The sequence below is a fragment of the Rhipicephalus microplus genome, chromosome X, assembly GCF_043290135.1.
Source record: "Rhipicephalus microplus isolate Deutch F79 chromosome X, USDA_Rmic, whole genome shotgun sequence".
Classification (NCBI taxonomy): Eukaryota; Metazoa; Arthropoda; class Arachnida; order Ixodida; family Ixodidae; genus Rhipicephalus; species Rhipicephalus microplus.
Genome location: NC_134710.1, coordinates 383,211,598 through 383,229,687, shown reverse-complemented (window position 1 = coordinate 383,229,687; position 18,090 = coordinate 383,211,598). Strand labels below are relative to the sequence as shown.

Sequence of the window (18,090 nt, the reverse complement as noted above, 5' to 3'; positions counted from 1 at the left end):
TAACTCGGGCTCGCGTTGCGAAAAGCTTGCACTCGTAGTAAAATCTTGATGTTTGACAAAACTCTCTCAATGTATTTACTACAGCAACAACCCCTTATGTTGTCTTTTTTGCATTCAGGAAGTGAGCCAGAAGAGTGAGGTGATTGCACAGCTGGAAAGAGAGAAAGCTACGCTGATACGGGAGCTCTTCCAGGCTCGATCACAGCACAGGGCCCCAGTTGATGAGACGACTCTCATGTGAATGCAGGATTACCTGCTTACTTCGGAAAGCCACTGCTATGAGTGCCATCTCTTGCAAAAGGCAGGGAGATGTAAACATTTGTGTGAGACTTTCTCTTCAAAAGCCCCAGAAGCACCACACTGACTGCAGGGACGTCAACAAGTGCGGACAAATCATTGTCTCTGTCAATCGAGCCTGGCTGAATTTCGGTTTGTTTTAGCCGCTTATTGGAACCGCTTGGGTAGCAGAGAAAACTGTTATGTTCAGAGCAGTTAGTTAGTTAGCCACTGCGGTCAGAAAAACATATTTGCAGGGAAGTATTTGCTTTGATTATCTGAATTGACATTTCTTAGCCCTTTGTAACAGAGGTGCTCTTAGCCTCTGCTGGTCCCTCTGAGGCCACCTCTGCTAATGTTTCTTTGTGAGACACTGTGTGTAGGGTTGTCAGATGTAGGGTTGTCAGATGTTGCTACAAAATGTACTGCCAAATGTGCCAGCCAGGATTGTCCTGTACCAGCCGAGCAACAGATCCTCTGCCTGCCAAGACGTCGACATCGTTCTGCTGCTGCATAAAGCACTACTGCTTTGATCATGCTGTGTGTACACCCTTGGCAAAAATTCTCTAGCATAATCAGATTGTTGATGGGTCTGCGGCATTCAGGCGACATGTTCAGTCGAGGTTTAGCACTGCGTATGTGTTACCTGTAATACATAAGCAGTAATGTACGACCCATGCTTTATTACATTTTTTGTTCATTTTGCAGGTCGCATTTGGTCGTAGGTCGCATGGATTTTCTGCATGACAATCTTGTGTGCTGCACAGTACTAAGTATTCTGATGAACTGAAACAGGGCAGAAAGCAAACAGGAGTGTAGAATTGATACTATTAAAGGGACTCAGGAACAGTAGTTATGCTGGCATGAGACCTTAATTTTTTTATTTTTTCTCCTCTTGTTAGTGGTGGTCATGGAGAAAGAAAAATTGGGAGGCGCAACTTGGCTGCTTCCCACATCTGCATAATATATTGCACAGAAGTACAGTCTGGCAGTAGGTCTTACAAGCTTCAAAAAAAAAAGTTTGCCGTGCCTGGCATTTGGTCATGTGATAGTTAATCAAAGCTATGCAGTTTATCTGTCCAACACCAGGTGCTCTTGTCTGCCCTCTGCTTCCACCTGTGTTTATTCTTCCACCAGGGTGAGCATATTGGCCAACGGAAGGTTCACTCGCATGCAGAGTTGCTTCAAAATTTTCAGTTAAGACAGCCCACCGACTGCTCTTAGGTGGCCATCTGTTATAAATGTGTGGTTAGTGTCAGAAAAAAAGCAGGAGTCTGTCAAATTTTGTAAGTTGCAAATATTCATGCCTACTTTTTCAAATCATCGTCACACGATGCTCCAAAATTGGAAGAGTCTCGCTGGCACTTGAATACAGCTCTTTAGATGAATTTAAATTCATTTTTTTCATCTGTGAAATAGTTTGCAAAACCTTATCAGTACCTATACTAAGCAGCATGAAGTTTTCATCTTTCAAGAAGCCCCCTTCCGCATTTATATTGAAGTTCCTTTGTTTATAAAGTATGCGACAAAGAAAGTGCATTTTTTAATACAGTTACTACAGTGTTGCATGTTACATTTTAGGAACGTAGAGCCTGGTTTTCAAATTTTTAAACAGAACAAATTTCTGAAAGACTAGGCAATACTATGTGTCCACTTACAACCTTATGACTGTATATCTGTCTTGCTGCAGATGCCACATGACACTTCTGTATGCTAGTAGCAGTAAAATTGTTTCCATAAGTGAGCATTATTCAGATCAGTCTGCAATGATTTACTTCAATAAAGTTAAATGCATAAAATTCAGTAACCAGAATGTGTTACCTTATCAAAACTTTGACTTCATTATATTCAGAATTAGTAAAGTTTTGATGTTGCCAGCTTTATGCAAGTAGAAAAGTATCTTGGTAGGGCAGAAGCATCATGCTGTTGAGCTTTATGCGTCTACTGCTGCGCTTTCTGAAGCCAGTTATTGTTGATAGTCATTGACGTGGATCAACAATTCCATGTCCTCTGCTGTTCTTGATCAGCAAAGGTCTCTCCCATGATCTGCCAATCAACCCGGTCTTGCATTTTCTGTTACCACGTTATACCAGCGAATTTTTTAAATCTCATCGGCTCATCTAACTTTGTCTCCCCTTCGTGCGTTTGCTTTCTCTGGGAATCCAGTCAGTTACCATTAGACCAGTGGTTATCCTGCCTACGGGCTATGTGCCCGGTCCATGTTCATTTTTTTCTTCTTCATTTCAACTATGATATTCGTAACACCAGTTTGTTCCCTGGCCCACTCTGCTCTCTTCTTGTCTCTTTAGGTTACATCTATCATTTTCCTTTCCATTGCTCACTGCATTGTCTTCAATTTAAGCTAAACCCTCTTTGTAAGCCTGCAGGTTTCTCCTCCATAGGTATGTACTGGCAAGATGCAGCTGTTATATACCTTCCTTTTGAGGGTTAGTAGAAATCTACCAGTCTTCATTTGAGAAATCTTGCCCTATGTGCTCCACCTCATTCTTATTCTAGTTAATTCAATCTCGTGGTTTTGCTCTGTGGTTACTGCCTATCCTATATAGACATATTCCTTTATTACTTCTAGTGTGTCTCCACCTATCACAAACTGTAGTTTTCTGCCGGGACTGTTGCACATTACTTTAGTTTATTGCATATTAATTTTCAGACCTACTTGTAGTACTACTTCTAGCTGTACTTGATACAAAGGCATAAATAAAAAAATGTTCCAAAAGCGAGGCATCTTTGACATTTCGGATCGCTGGCTTTACTCAACTTCACCATTTACACAAGTTGCATCGGGAGTACACAAATGACATCGGTTGAAAGAACACATCCTTATAATATCCTGCCATAAATATCCATCGCATGCAAATTGATTGCGTTGGATAAACCGCGATTCTAATGTTGGATATATCATCATTTGTGGAATCATGATATATCCATCGAATTTGATCTGCACAAAGTGCTGCCTTTTGTGTACTGATGATGTCGCCTGCGTTGGTGGCAAAGCGTTCTTGTTTTTTTTTCATTATTGTTGAGTAAAGCCGGTGATACAAAGGGTTGAAACCAGACACGCATATCATACACAGTGTGCCAGCAATGTGTAACCATTATTATTACATGTACAGTGTTAATTTTGCTTGTCAAATTAGCTATTTTAAAGCTAATTTAAATGAAGCATGGCAAAATGTAATAAACTACCAGCTGCTTGCTCCCTACTCTGTGATCGAGACATTTCTCGTGTGCCACAATTGCAGCCGTGACCGCATCAACTCAAAAGTTGCTCAGGGTAATTTCACTGCATTTGTCTGTGTACTTGTTTTGTTTGCTCACTGTAATTGCCAGTGCATTGTGTACATCTAGCTAGGGTCCATTATAGTGTTCCTTAGTTGTCAGCAGTACCTCGTAAGGGTGCTGCTGATTTTATGACTCAACTCACATGCACGAATAAGACTGCTGCACATTATGTGCCTTGCTCTTAGAATGTTTCTGGTGTTTAGCAGGGAACACTTCAGACTTGCAGAGAGTATCCTTTGAAATGACACTTCTGTTTCAGTATAAGTGCCTCACATATGCCTCGGATATGTAAAATCATATTCCTGTCTTACCTTTGATTTTAAGCTTGTACATGGTTGTATGCAAGTTTTCCAGGCATCCGTTTGTGCTTGTAACAACATTGTACGCATTGCAATGTTTGAGGTTCATTTCGTTATTGCCAGCATTCTTTTGCTGTCTGTCGTGCCCTTTACAGCAACATTTGCATTTTATGACACAACAGTAAGGTTTCATTTCCACATTTCTGAAATATATCTTTAGGTAGAACCTGATCCAGCACGAGCATCCCATATGGCTTTCACACTAGAAAATTGGTGCATGAAATTCAATTAATTTCATGTGATTCAGCCCACGTAGCATACTTCAAGGTAAACTTGTGTCATGAATTTTAAGGGTTTTCTTTTACCTAGGCCAACCGTGACAGGGGGATAAGTTTGCGGGTATTGGTAGCTTGAGATGGCAGCCATGCTGCTCTGCCGAGCTGGCACTGGCATATTAGAAAGTGCCACCTGTCAGTTCTTTTTGCTTTGCTTTTTACTGTGCACCAAATATGTGCATATGTCTAGCTGCAATATGCTGTTGCATAGGGGTTTAATCTGCAACAGGTTTTTTTTTTTTTTCAGTTTATTTTTCTCTTCAAAATCAAAAGTGCAAGCATTGTGAATTTTTCTTAGAGTTTGTTACATAGGAAGAGAGTTATACAAATGTTTAATGAACATTAAGTTGTATACATTCATACCTTGGTTTCTTCCAATGGCTGCCCTTGCTTGCTTGTGCGATGTCTGCCTTCATGTCTTGTTGTTCTTTCTACATCATCAGTGCTTTTTCGTCTCGGTGCCTATTCGCATTGTTGTAGGTAGATGTCATCTGTATTACACTGCTATCATTCCAGTTGCCGGTCCAATTATGCCAAAAAACACTCCATTGTTTGGCTTGCATGCACAAGTTAACTTTCCTTTGATCTACTTAACTTTTTTATGACTGAGTCTGGTATACAAGAAATCTTGTTTACGAATGTTCTGCTGATACCAGCCATGAAATGAAGGTGCCTTTTTTTCTACTCATGACTATTATGTATATGTATTGTGATGAAATGACCCGTTTATAAGAAGTAAGCAATTTATATGGAAATCCTGCCATTTTACACAGGTGTTCCTTTCATAAAGTTCTTACACCCTCCTAATATATATTTTATGTTGCTTTGCTGAAAAAAATTTTGTTGCATATGTACATATAAGAAATTTTTGCTATATGTATCTTGAATGCTATAATACATATTTTGAATAAACAGTATTGAAGGCCTTTACTGGCCAATACAAGGGTACTATATTGGTTGCAGATGACACTGGGCTAGTGAAGAACCATCAGAATGACAATTAGTGGAGCTAATTCATCGGTAATTATCAGGATTATGGGTGTTTCTCCAAATACGGACATAGCAGAAGAGAACAGGACAACACAAAAATGGAGTATCAACTTAAAATGGCCACAGTGGAGGAAAAGAAAAAGGTAGACGTTAGACTCATGTGCTCAAGTTTGGGACTGGAACGCCATCTGTCAATTGGTCATACTCAAAGAATTATGCTACAGGTACCTTGCCAGGACAGATTATTTCTTCCCTACGCAATTTGATCTACAGTTGGCGACACGTGCACTTCCATGGTTATTTACGTGATAAGCCTCGATCCTCACATTCAGTTCTTTATTCCTCTGTATAAAGTGGCACAATCATCGAAGCTGGCGTGCATTTACAATTGGGACAGTGCAAACAAAAGCTGATCTTTTATTGGTTATAGAAGGCAAGGTGAGCTCCTTTGGGTCCCTGTATTAATGGAATGATTTGACAGATAATTTCAAACACTGAGATCTGTTTCAACAGGCTGTCGTATGCTGTTATGTGTGGTCGTTGGCACTTGGCGTAGTGCTCTGTGTGCATGATATTGAGCGCACGCTCACGCCAAGAAGAAAAATATATAAAGACAGGAACAAAGATCAACAAAAAAAAAAAACTGAAAGGAGGAAAGAAAATGGAAACCGAAGGGAATGCTGCCCAGTTCAGCACTTCCTTGGCACCCCTAGTGTGGAGCTGCTTTTATGGTTTTGTTTGTTATCCCTAGTAAAGGAAACCATGTGAGGAACACCAGATGTCTGGCAACGTTTCCTCCTCACACCTAACATGCTGCGATTTGATGATGTTAACTAGCACCAGTGTGCAAGGAGGCTGTTTCGCTAGGGTATATTTTTGGAAAACGTCCCTCCGCTCTTTGTTTAGGAGAGAGACGTCGATGATGGTGTAGCTCGTCGCTCTCATACGCATAGTATTAGGAAAGCAAACGTTTTCTCAATAATACGGGGTGTGCTTGGCCGACCCACCGTTATCGCGGCCAAAGAACGCATTCAGAGAACGGGGGGATTTCAAGACTCCCGCAGAATGGCTGGCAGCTCGCAGCAATCGACATTCTCGATACCGAGCCTCCGTGATAATCTGCTCACATCACTGAGATGCGTTTCCCTTAAATGAGGCGTTTAAAGTATCCGACAGCGTGGCTGTAGCCACCCGTAACATATTGCTTAATTCCTTCGGCGACCTATTTTGAAGCATTTTCCGTGGCCAGGAAAATTCCAAACGCGTGCGCTGCCCTGTAGTTTTTCAGCGAGCCTCCGAGGCACTGTGGGGAAGCGATTGCAGCGACGTGCGGGAGCACAGTGTCAACGCGAGGATTCGGCCCCATGCTCGTCGAAAGAGGACGCATAGTCTGGCAACATCGGATCGAGGCGCGCGGGGTTTATCTAGAGTGTACTAGAACTTTTGAGCGGCGCGACCGAAACGCTTTCCCCTTACTTTCTCCATCCCCAACTTGTGGCGAAAGTAGCGGCGGCGCTGCAATCGCCCAATCTTCCCACTTGGTTTACTCGGCTGGCTCGGCGGCATGGCCGGCATCTCGGTTTTAGTCGCGAAATGACGAAGAAGTAGCGTCTAAACCATTGTTACGCGCTAGGTTGCACAACTGGATATCCGCGTGGGAAACAAAGTCGGAAGTTATCACTTTCTAAGGCCCCGAAAGACGAAGAACGACGACTTCTTTGGGAGCGGAACCTCCATCGGCTTGACAAGCCGCTTGACGCCGATTGTGCTATGTGCGAGTTACATTTCAAACCGCATTTCATTGTGAGAGACTACGTACATGTTATCAATGGTGTTCAAGTTTGAATTCCTAGGGGAACGCCGACACTTGCCCCTGATGCAGTCCCGACGATCTTGCCCAAGCTGCCTGCATATTTGACGCTCAAAACTCCGGCTTCGCGGACCCAAACAAAGCGGCATCATCAGTGTGTGCAGGCTGAGAATGACAACAGAAAACGGCGACGCATTAGCACTCCTGCACAGCTCCTTGTGGATACCAACGGTGCAACTTTTGCAGATGGCGACGAAGCTGACGAGGCAAGCTCAAGTCCCTCGTCTGACGCGGTTGTAACTCTCGGTGACCTTCGTGGTCTTGTCCTACCATCGAAGTCATGGGCGCTGCACGAGTTTCCTGGATTTGCCGGCGTGTCGTACGTAGCGTGCTCACTGAATCCTAGCACTCGTGAACTTTGCATTCAACGAGCCGTATACTTCACCTGTGCAGACAATGGAATCGTGCAATGTGAAGCATTCGTGCAAGAGAAACTAATCAGCAAGTCCAGTTTAGTAACTGTTCGAGAAGCCTCAGATGCTCTGCAGCTTGTTGCAAGCGTCCCACTCTGTTGTGGAGCAGCAGAAACTTCATTTTTGCCACCATCGGACCTTACCCACGGTCTACACGCGCAAATGAAGTCAAGATGAGAAATCTTCTACAGTGCCAAAAACGCACAGAAGCACCCAAAATTGAGTAGGCTATAAATTGCTACAGTGGCGTAAAAAAGATGTCATTTTTCGTGCATATTTTCTTACACTCTTATTTTTTTGACGGTACACCAAGAAGAAAAACAGTTTTTCCTAGAAGAGGCTTGTAAGCGAGAGAACGTGCAAATAATGACGCGAAATCTCAAAATAAATCTTTCATCTTGAATCTTTTTGTATTAAACCTGTGATGGTAAATTTAGCAGCATTAGGGATCTCGGTGCATAATTCATCGATCTAAGCCAATTCTTTGTTGCACTTCAGTGTCCCTTCAAGCGATCTTTCGACCATAACATCTTTTTTTAAATGCATTTTGGAAAGACAACATTAACTTTGTCGTTCTGTTTGCTTTGCTTTATGTTATCTTTTGTATCCTGGCTCTATATTTTACGTTTTTTACAATTTACCTAATTGCAAAAATAAGTAAACCTTGCATTTTATGTTATCAATTATGATTAACATTAGTTACGACTCTGCTTTGCAGTGTTATTGCGTTTTTTAAGCTCTCAAAATCTTCCACTACTATGTTTCACCTAAGACATTCTTTTGCAGTATTACGTATTTGCATTTCTGTGGGTCCCACAACAATGAATCTATTCCCATATTTCAAAACCAAAGGAAGGTTTGGAAAAACTCTGCTGTTCTTCAAATAATATCAATTAAGCCTATTTTTTTGTCGTGTGTGCACGCAACCACAAGCAATGAACCTTTTATTTGAATCCAGCTTTTGTGTTTTACGTTTAATGGACCAAGAGTTCCTCGTTTTGTGTGCACCATATTCCCTTTTTTTTTTTTGGGGGGGGGGCGCTTCCGGTGTGTACCGGCCTGCTGGTTTCTCGTCTAAAATGTGTACACTTTAAAAATTAAAAAAAAAAAACGCGCTCGTTATATTTTACAATGTGCTATGCTGCTTCGGGCTGCAGTGCGGTCAGCAGCAACTTCAATAACAATAATATCAAATAACCTTTATTTGCGCGAAAAAGGGGAGGTATGTGAATAAGAAAAAAAAGAGCGAGATCATCTTTACACTAGGCGCGACAGAGAGGTACCAACACGTACGCGGAACGCCTGCCAGCCATCCGCCCGGGAAGATTGGTCGACGCCAGCGCCACCGCATCATTCCACGCCGAAACGGCCGCTCCCAGGCAGCTGCTCGCGCCACTCAAAAGCTTCTAGCACACTCTAGTTTATCTTTTGTTTTCGTTTTCTCTTGTCATATTGCGCTAGCTTTGTTATAGTCGGTACCCTTCGCGCACCTTGCGCCTCCGACAAACCGCGCGTGTCGCATTTTGTGACTGCAGGCGGCCGCATCACGTGCCGCGTAATCCGCGCGTATCGTTGAAATGTGAGGAGCCACTTGCTGATCGGACAGCGGCCGGCCGCGAGCCCCATAAAAGCGCCGCGCTGCCATGCACGACGGCTCGATGCGCGTGCCCTCCAAGTGCGTCTTGGCGCTGCTCGTGGGCGCCGTCCTTGTCGCCGTGTACGTGCTGCTGCCCGGCAGGAGGAGCAGCGCAATGCCCTCAGCGGCGCGTGCCGAACCCCCCGTCATCCTCATGTGGACACCGTTCTTCCGCGACCAGGTGTGGAGCGCGGAGCTTAAGCCCTCCGCGTGCGGCGGCGACCCGCCATGCGTGCGTACGTCGAACCGCAGCGCACTGGGCGCGAGCGCGCTGGTCGTATTCCACCTTCGCGACGTGCGCGCCGACGACTTGCCGCCGGAGCGGCCGCCCGGTCAGCGTTGGGCGCTCTTCACCCACGAGTCACCCGCCTACGAGTCTTGGCTACCGGACGCACTGCGGGGTGCCATCAATTGGACGGCCACGTACCGCTCGGACTCGGACGTCAACGTGCTGCCCTGGTTGCAGAAGGTGGCCCGCCCAACGCTGCCTGCGCGCAACTGGTGGGCCAACAAGACCCGCCATGCCCTGTGGTTAGTGAGTAACTGTAAGACGTTCAGCAACCGCGAGGGTTTCGTGCGGGAGCTCAGCAAGTTCATCCAAGTGGACGTGGTGGGTGCGTGTGGCGCCAAGGGTGGCCCCTCATGCTTGCCCAAGATGGCGGAGCGCTGCTACCACCAGGCGTCCGAGACCTACTACTTCTACCTGTCCCTAGAGAACTCCATATGCACCGACTACGTCACCGAGAAGTTCTTCAATGCCCTCAACTGGGGTATGGTGCCCGTGGTGCTGGGCGGCGCCAACTACAGCCGCATAGCGCCGCCAGGTTCTTACATCGACGCCCTGGCCTTCCGGAACGTGCGCCAGCTCGCCGAGCACATGAAGCTCGTGGCGTCGGATATGCGCCTGTACAACAGCTACCACGCATGGAGGCAAAACTACTCGTACGCTTGGGAGCACTTCGGGTGCGGCTTCTGCAGAATGCTGCATAACTCCTCTGCGTCGGTCAAAGCGTACAGTGATTTCAATGAGTGGTGGTTCAATCAAGCTCGCTGTTATACGTGGAAGAAAACATTTAGATACGGCAGCGTCGGGGCTTAGTGCGGACGATATATAGCAACTTACGCGCAGTTTACTTGTTGGACAGTTTTAGAATAACGTACGCAACGTTCGTTATAGATATCTATATAGGGCTCCCTGTTATCGGGCAAATTTGAAAAATTCCGATAAATACTCGCGAGTAAAACTTTTAGACACATTCTATTTACCCGATGAACTCCTATTTTAACGGTCAACATAATCCTGTTTCCTTCTTTATTCAGTGGTCGTACAATTGCGTCATAATTACATGTCCCGGCGTCTTGCTGCGCACATTCCAGTATACAGCTTGCGCTAACCGTGCGCCGAAGTTGACTTTACGTGGCATCGCACCATTTGAGGCCCAAACATATTCTTTGTCGCAACAAACACTCCTAGAGATTTTCCATAATGCCGCTGATACTACTCGAGCCATTGCAGCGATGTGCTTTTTGCGATTATATTCAGCCTATCAAAAGTCCGCACCGCCGCGTGTGCCCCCGTTGTTTGCCTGTCGTCGATAGTCTCTCATTTATTGGGGAACTGGCGATAACACGTTGAAAAATAATTCATATCGTTCTCGCGCAAGTTACTACGTGGACTGTAGACGCCGCGGCCAAGCGGGACAGCTATCGTCACTGCGCATTGTAGACGTCTTATTCACACAGATAGATTCGGCCGTGGGAAATTAAGTTTGATATTTCGCAATAAAAATAGACGCTTCTTGACCACGCTGCGCAACATCATTCGGTATGCCAATCGTAAACATAATCCTATAATTTTTTTCGTTCGGCGAGTTTGACAAGGTTGACCGGCAGTTCATCATGAACAGGCAGTTCATCAACCATGAACTGCTGCTGCGTCTCGCTCGCAAAACCGACGTGGCAATGTCACGGAGGAAGGAAAAGGTAAGGAGAGGCCCTGACGTCACTCGTTGTGAAGCCGCGATGAAGCCGGAAGTCGGCCATATTGAGTAGGCAAATTCTCCTCTCTTGTTTACATATGAATGCGAAGCAGAAGGCGCGACTCCCTCTCCGGCTCGGAAAGCACGTGGGCTGCGCAGCGCGTGTGTCGTGAGGATCCGAAACTAATGGAACTGGGCTCATCACTCAGAGCCAGCGGGACACCTTCAGCGAAATCGCTTCGTCCGAGTAATAACAAAGAGTAACAGCTCGCTGACAACGAAGCAACTACGAGAGAACGCGCGCTAGATGCACTGACAACGGCGAGTGCTTTCACGTCATTAATTCAGCAACTGTACAGACAACACGATCGGTCGTGTGCCTTCTACGGTTGCATTCCGCCACGCGACTGACGCAGCGTCCTGCCACTGTGTCCGTGTTCCGCGTGAAACTCGCCTGCGTCAGCATTCTGCGACCGTGGTGACTTTGAGCACAGTGCTAGTGACAGTTGAACGTGGTTGCTGTTACGTTGGGATTACATGCAATGCTGGTGGAGAGTGTACCAAGCGGAACAGAAAAGGTGTTTTAATACGCACATGCAAGTTGTTACTGTACACACACAACACGAAACTACGTATGTGCACATGGTCCTCACGGCGTCTTGCTGGGCTCAACAGCGTCGTCCGTTGTCACAAGCAGGAGCACTGCTCAACCGTCACTGACCTGCAAGGCGTTCGTCGTCATTCAGCTTCGTCATGGTGCCCAACGTCATTTCGCTGAAGACTAACTGCTTCATCCGCGTCATCCGCCGCACGACACATGGATATGCACTTGTTCTACGCACTGTTGAAACCCCGTGATGGACAAAGAGATTTGTAAACGTTGCTAAGAGTAATGTAACAGCCAGACGAACACTGCGTAACCAATAACGCGGCGCAGAGCACAGATATTGTCCGCCACGGCTCAGCACGAGACCTGGGGAGGCACACATTCCGCCGCCAGCCGCGGCCGCTCACTGCTAGACCAGCTTCACTGCGCGACACGTAACCATAACAACGCCGGCATTGTGCCTACTGAATATGGCCGCCATGATGTCATTTCCGCCACATTTTTTACGCCCTGCGCCGGCTGGGCATGCCCTCTCCTTACCTTTTTCCTTCCTCCGTGTGGCAATGTCATCGCATGTACAACTGAGCCGCGCATTCGACCACAAATAAAAAAAAAACAAGTGCTCTCACGCGTCGTCAGTCGCCAAAAAATAAAGGCCGAAGAAGTCGTCCCGGTGAGCAGATCTTGCCAACTTATTCCTTCCAGGCCACCTTTTGTTCGCAAATCGCTCACGGACGAGCGTTGATTTCTCTCGACAGCGAAAAATATAGGGCACTGTGGAACTATATAATAGGTATGACGTTGTGAGAGGGATTTGGAAAGGTGTCATGGTCCCGGGTTTGACGTTCGGCACTGCGGTCTTGTGCATAAAATCAGAGGTTAAAGCAAGAATGGAAATTAAACAACGTGGCATAGGTAGACTTGCTTTGGGAGCACACGGGAACGCCCCAAATCAGGGGGTACAGGGTGACATGGGATGGACATTGTTTGAGTGCAGGGAAGCTATAGCGGTAAGATAGAATTTGAGGAGCTATTGAGAAAAATGAGAAAGGAGCTTTGGGGGCTAAGAAAATTTTCAGCTATTTGTACACGAAGAATGTTGATACTAATGAAGGAAGCGAACTCGAAAATTGTCAAGCGAGCATTTAGACAACAGCATCATACCAAGCCAAAAGGAAACATCGGTTAAAAAGAAGGTGAAGTAAACAGAGAGGGACATACGTGGAAAATAAGAATGCTTACCAAATCATCTCTGGAGACCTACCAAACTTTCAAGCTGGAAATTGCAAAAGAAAAGATCTATGATAATTCTCGGGGCAGTTCTTTGAACGGGATTATTGCGCAGGAAGACGTACCGAGCCAAATACGAAGGCACAGACATGGTATTTAGCACGGAGTACAGTGTACTAGTATTTAGTGAGTGTGGAGAGGAGGAAATGGCTAAACATTTGATAATGTTCTGTAAAGGGCTCCACCCTTTAGTTCAATATAATGGCGCATAATTTTTCAAAGCATTGGGGATTACGGACAGTGAATGCAAAATAGACTTTAAATAGGTAGAAATAACCAGGAGAGGCCTCCTCCTGATTATTTCTAGCGCCTTGATTGGTGGCTACAATCAAGGCGCGAGTGAAATTCAATCCTTAACTTAACATTATGGCTAGGTGGCGTGAGCCACCGCCCGATCTAAAGAGCACAGCCGGATACATCCATCCATGCATCCACCCATCCATCTTGTCAACGGATCGACCGTGTACCCCCATCTTTTCTAGCTCGTATGCCACGAGTGCTTTTCTGCTCCTACTAACCTTTTTCTCATATTCTTTTATTCCCTTATCCCATCCCCAACAAGGCACTGCGCCGTGTCGCCCAGAGGCAGACAAAAATTATAGGTATTCCTTTCTTCAGGAACGACTACTATCTCGTGACACCTCGACACCACAGAGTCATTCGGTTCTCACGTTTTTTCGTCTTTTTTTCATATTTTTTGTGGGGGGGGGGACTTTTCCGCTTTGTTCTGTTCGCTGTCGCGCCAAGGAGAAGCACAAAGAAACGCGAGGGTGTACCGGCACTGATCAGATGTTACGCGATGGACCACGAGACGTGCAATGTTATACGTTTTGCTGGGCGAACTTCTTGCATAGCTTCCACAGAGTTGCACCTGATGTAGTACTCAGCACATTGCTAAACCGTATAATTGTCCTTCCCGGGCCCAGTCCACCCTTGTTACGGCGGATCCAAGGAGAGGCGATTGTGGGAGATGAAGGTTCGGCCGTTCACATCGCGCATTCTCCCCACGTACCCCCCCCCCCCCCCGCCTTCTGCACCGGGAAAAAAAAAACTGGCATTTCTTCCACCAAACCATTAGGTTGTCTGTCATATATTCGCGCGGACGCTATAGTTTTCGCCAAACCATGCGAGTTGCACAAGGACTCATAGCCAGCAACCGCTCCTTGATACCATATTTAAAAAAAATTCGTGAGTACGGGTTGTCACTAAAGCCACTATTTCGGCAAGCGGACTTCTCTTCTTCAAGATTGTATCGAAGAAGATCATCCTCCCCTTTATGTTTGGATTAATTACGACCCTGGCTTGATACCAGTTCATTTTGTACCATTTTTATTTTTTACAACATTTTTTTCTGAAAATTTGGAAAATAGGTAGTGCCAAAGCCCAGTGAAAAGGAGAATGCCGCTCGGTACTTACGCTTTTCAAAATTATTGATTATGATGAAATTGATCCATAGTGAGTTAATTGTGGCCATTATTGAATTCACTATCTACGCAGGCAATTTGAAACACTATGCTCTCATTCGCAAAAAGTGTTCTTCGCCGTTTTTAATCATTTCACTGCTGGTTTTCTAGCTAAAATATTTCCTTCTTTTTGGAATGGCCTTATGACGCCTGTCATCCTATGAATGACATGAGCCATAAGGCGTTTTTACCGTGGTATACAGAGAGAAAAAAATACCTTTTCAAAAAAGTGCCCCCTTCCCTTCCCTCTCCTTCGTAAAAAGATTTCTGCTTACGCCCCTGCCCCTCACGTGTCGTATGCATTGCCTCGTGGTGCACCATACTGCATTTGCAGTATATGGTGCACCACGAGGCAATGCATACAGGGTTGTAGGGTTATAGTACTTCTAAGTTCAGTTTACTAACAATATGTCACATATGTCAGTAACCGGTTAGTCAGTGAGGTTAGTAACGGGAAAATTGGTGACAATTACTCGCTCCACCCTTACTAACAGCCTGACCATGGAGTACATAGAAGAGAAAGCACTCAGCTCCTTTTCTCCGCGACCCAAGCTTTTTCTGCGTTATATGGACGATTGCTTTTGCGTCAATACAACGGCTGAAGTTGAAAACTTCAGACAACACCTAAATTCTGTGCACCCATCCATACAATTCACGACCTAGTGTGAAAGCGACCACTGCCCGCCCTTTCTCGACGTCCAGGTGGCAAGAAAGCGTGACGGCCTGGAGTTCTCCGTTTTTTGGAAGCCAACGCACACTGGCCGCTACCTTTAATTCGATTCTTCCCACCCCGCCTGCCACAAGGCCTCGGTTGTGACCACGCTACTCGAGAGAGCTAGGAAATTATGCTCTAATGACACCAAGCGAAAGAAAGAGGAGGCCCGCGTAATTGCTGACCTCAGAAAAAACGGATACCCAAAAAACTTCATTCGAGCCACCACCCACCGCGCAGGGCAACAGAGGATACGAAAACACCAATCAAATTCAATTGACAGCCCCCCGAAACGCGTACCGGTTCCATACGTTCAGAGAACCAGCGAGATCTTAGCCCGGATCTTCAGAAAGGAAGGGGTTCGCATCGCGCGCGTGCCTTCGTGTACGCTGGGCCGCCTCCTCCCCCGCTCGAAAGACCGGCCAACAATGGACAGGCGCCCCGGTGTCGTTTACAAAATTCCGCGTGACGAGTGCCCCTCGTCGTATGTCGGCGAGACGAAAAACCTACCGGAACGACTGAAGCAACACGCCAACGATGTGCGGAAGTTCTACAAAGAGCGCAGCGCAGAACATGCTGAGACGTTGGATCACAAAGTAAATTTCGAAGCGACGGCCATCCTTGAAAGCGAGCCGAACTGGAGGAGAAGGTTGTTACTCGAGTCCTGGCACATACAGAGGACAGCCCATAACATCAACCGCTCTCTCGGAACCCTTCCCCCAGTGTACTTATTCACTCGGACTGCGCTCCACGACAAAACGAGCGAGAGAGAGAGGGGTGGGGGGGGTCATTAGCCACCCCGCGAGTGTTTCGAAGACGACGCTGCTACGTAGCCTCCGCAGTCACCCCTGAGGAAGGAACCAAGTCGGTTCCGAAACGTTGGGTTTCTTCAAAACTTTTGGTTGGAGTCCAAATCATCTCCCAAGACGAAAGACTGGGTAGTAAGTTTACACACATTGTCTCAATGAACTTGAATGCATCCCCGTGCTACTAAATAGGTTGTTACACGATCGTAGTAATAATCTTTAAACTTTGTTTAACAAGTTCATTTAATACGTGCATGACGAAAAGTTGCTAACAGTGCGGAAAAAATAGTAACCGTTGCAATCTCCAAGCGCTTGCTAACGGGGGTAGTAAAATGTTCGGAAAAGGTTAGTAATGGTCCAAGAAGGTTAGTAACAGCTGCTGTTACTGACTTTTTGCCAGTGATTACTAGCTTTTTACCAACTTTTCAAAGAGTTTATATCACACACACACACACACACACACACACACACACACACACACACACACACACACACACACACACACACACACACACACACACACACACACACACACGGCGTCCCAATTATCACGCAGCGTGATTTAAAAAGGAACGGCACCCCGCCGCGGTGGTCTAAGGTACTCGGCTGCTGACCCGGTGGTCGAAGGATCAAATCCCGGCTGCGGCAGCTGCATTTCTGATGTAGAGAGAGAGAAACAACATTTATTTACGCATCCGGCGTGCGGGAAGTCACCGGCCACGCGGGGCGCAGGTATTCCCTATCTGAAGACTATGGCTCATAGAGTCGCATAGTCCCAGGGCCTAGATCTTGAGGACGTTGTGCTCCGGCTAGGCGTTGGTTGCTCGGGTTCCTCCCCTCCCGTTGTCCGGGGCGTCGGCTCCCCTCCCTTTCTATTCTGCTTTGCCAAGGCCTCCTCAAGCCGCTGGATGGCCCTTCGTTGCGTCGTTGAGTCTTCGGAGCGTATTCATGCTCCCACCTCTTCGGGATACGCGGCGTCCTGGCACTGCCCGTTCCCATTGTTCACAGCACTGTTACACCCGCCCCACATGATGTGGTGGAGGGTGGCTAGTTCACGCTCGCACACGCTACACTTTAGCCCTGGCCACAAGTACGCCGGGCAAGCTCACGGTGCTTAGCGACTCAAAGCAGGCAACAAAGAATTTTGCCCGAGGCATGGTCTGGCGGGGCACGGAGCGGCTAGTGAGGTCCATCGCGGCTTCGCGGGCTGCTCGCGGCGCCGCTGCAGGACCAACCATCGCCCTCAAATGGTTCCCAGCCCACATGGGACGACAACTGGCCCCCGACATCGAGAACCGCAACGAGGAGGCGGACGCTGTGGCCCGTGATCTCATCACGTGCCGGACCGCGGCAGCCCGTCTCCCCGAAACCAGCGGTGAAGAACGTGAAGAAGACCTCGATCCCCTCACCGACTACGGAGGGATCCTGGCGGCATACAGAGAGGCCAGGAGAGCCTTTCCGCCCCCGCATCGTGAACTGTCACGTGCGGAAGCAGTGAAGCTCCGACAACTGCAAACAGAATGCGCGCTAACGCCAGCATTGGCCCGGCACGTATGCCACGACATGTTTATGGATGCATTTCTGATGGAAGCAGAAATTCTGTAGGCCCGTGTGCTCAGATTTGGGTGCACGTTAAAGAACCCCACGTGGTCGAAATTTCCGGAGCCCTCCACAGACGCCGTAGTGAAGGGCTCCGGAAATTTTGACCACGTGGGGTTCATTATTGTGCACCCAAATCTGAGCACACGGACCTACAACATTTCCGCCTCCATCGGAAACCTGAAACACAACACCACTTGAAGAAAAAAATAAGCGTTCTGCATTTTTGTACTTTGCAAACAACGGGATTTTCTAAAATATGCTACAGTATTTCATCTCGAGATATCCGTTGATGAGATAAACATATATTAGATAAAATGCGACATGCTGTTGAAGTCGTCAGAGACAAGCGAGAAGGCAGGAGGCTGGGTTACGTGGACACAGGTTTATTCCAATACCGCGCTCTAGCCTGGGAGACCTGCCACGCACACCTTGAGCACACGTGGTCACCAGCTTCGCCTGGCTTGTTCTAGATGGCAGCATCTACATCTCTCAATGCAATCAAGCGACGT

At 46.8% G+C, this 18,090-nt stretch overlaps 2 protein-coding genes across 2 annotated transcripts in view; both read left to right on the top strand.

Annotated features, from left to right (window-relative positions):
* Positions 1-5,156, top strand: part of LOC119161037 (suppressor APC domain-containing protein 2) — a 40,577-nt gene extending 35,421 nt beyond the window's left edge. The window contains exon 6 of the mRNA XM_037413358.2: positions 119-5,156. Within this exon, the coding sequence (XP_037269255.1) occupies positions 119-241 (123 nt within the window). The 3' untranslated portion in view covers positions 242-5,156. The remainder of the gene's footprint in view (positions 1-118) is intronic.
* A 3,649-nt stretch (positions 5,157-8,805) lies between these two features.
* LOC119161039 (alpha-(1,3)-fucosyltransferase C) lies at positions 8,806-10,928 on the top strand. Its single transcript, XM_037413359.2, has one exon. The coding sequence runs from the start codon at positions 9,130-9,132 to the stop codon at positions 10,219-10,221; it is 1,092 nt and encodes a 363-aa protein (XP_037269256.1). The 5' UTR covers positions 8,806-9,129; the 3' UTR covers positions 10,222-10,928.
* Positions 10,929-18,090: the final 7,162 nt, after the last annotated feature.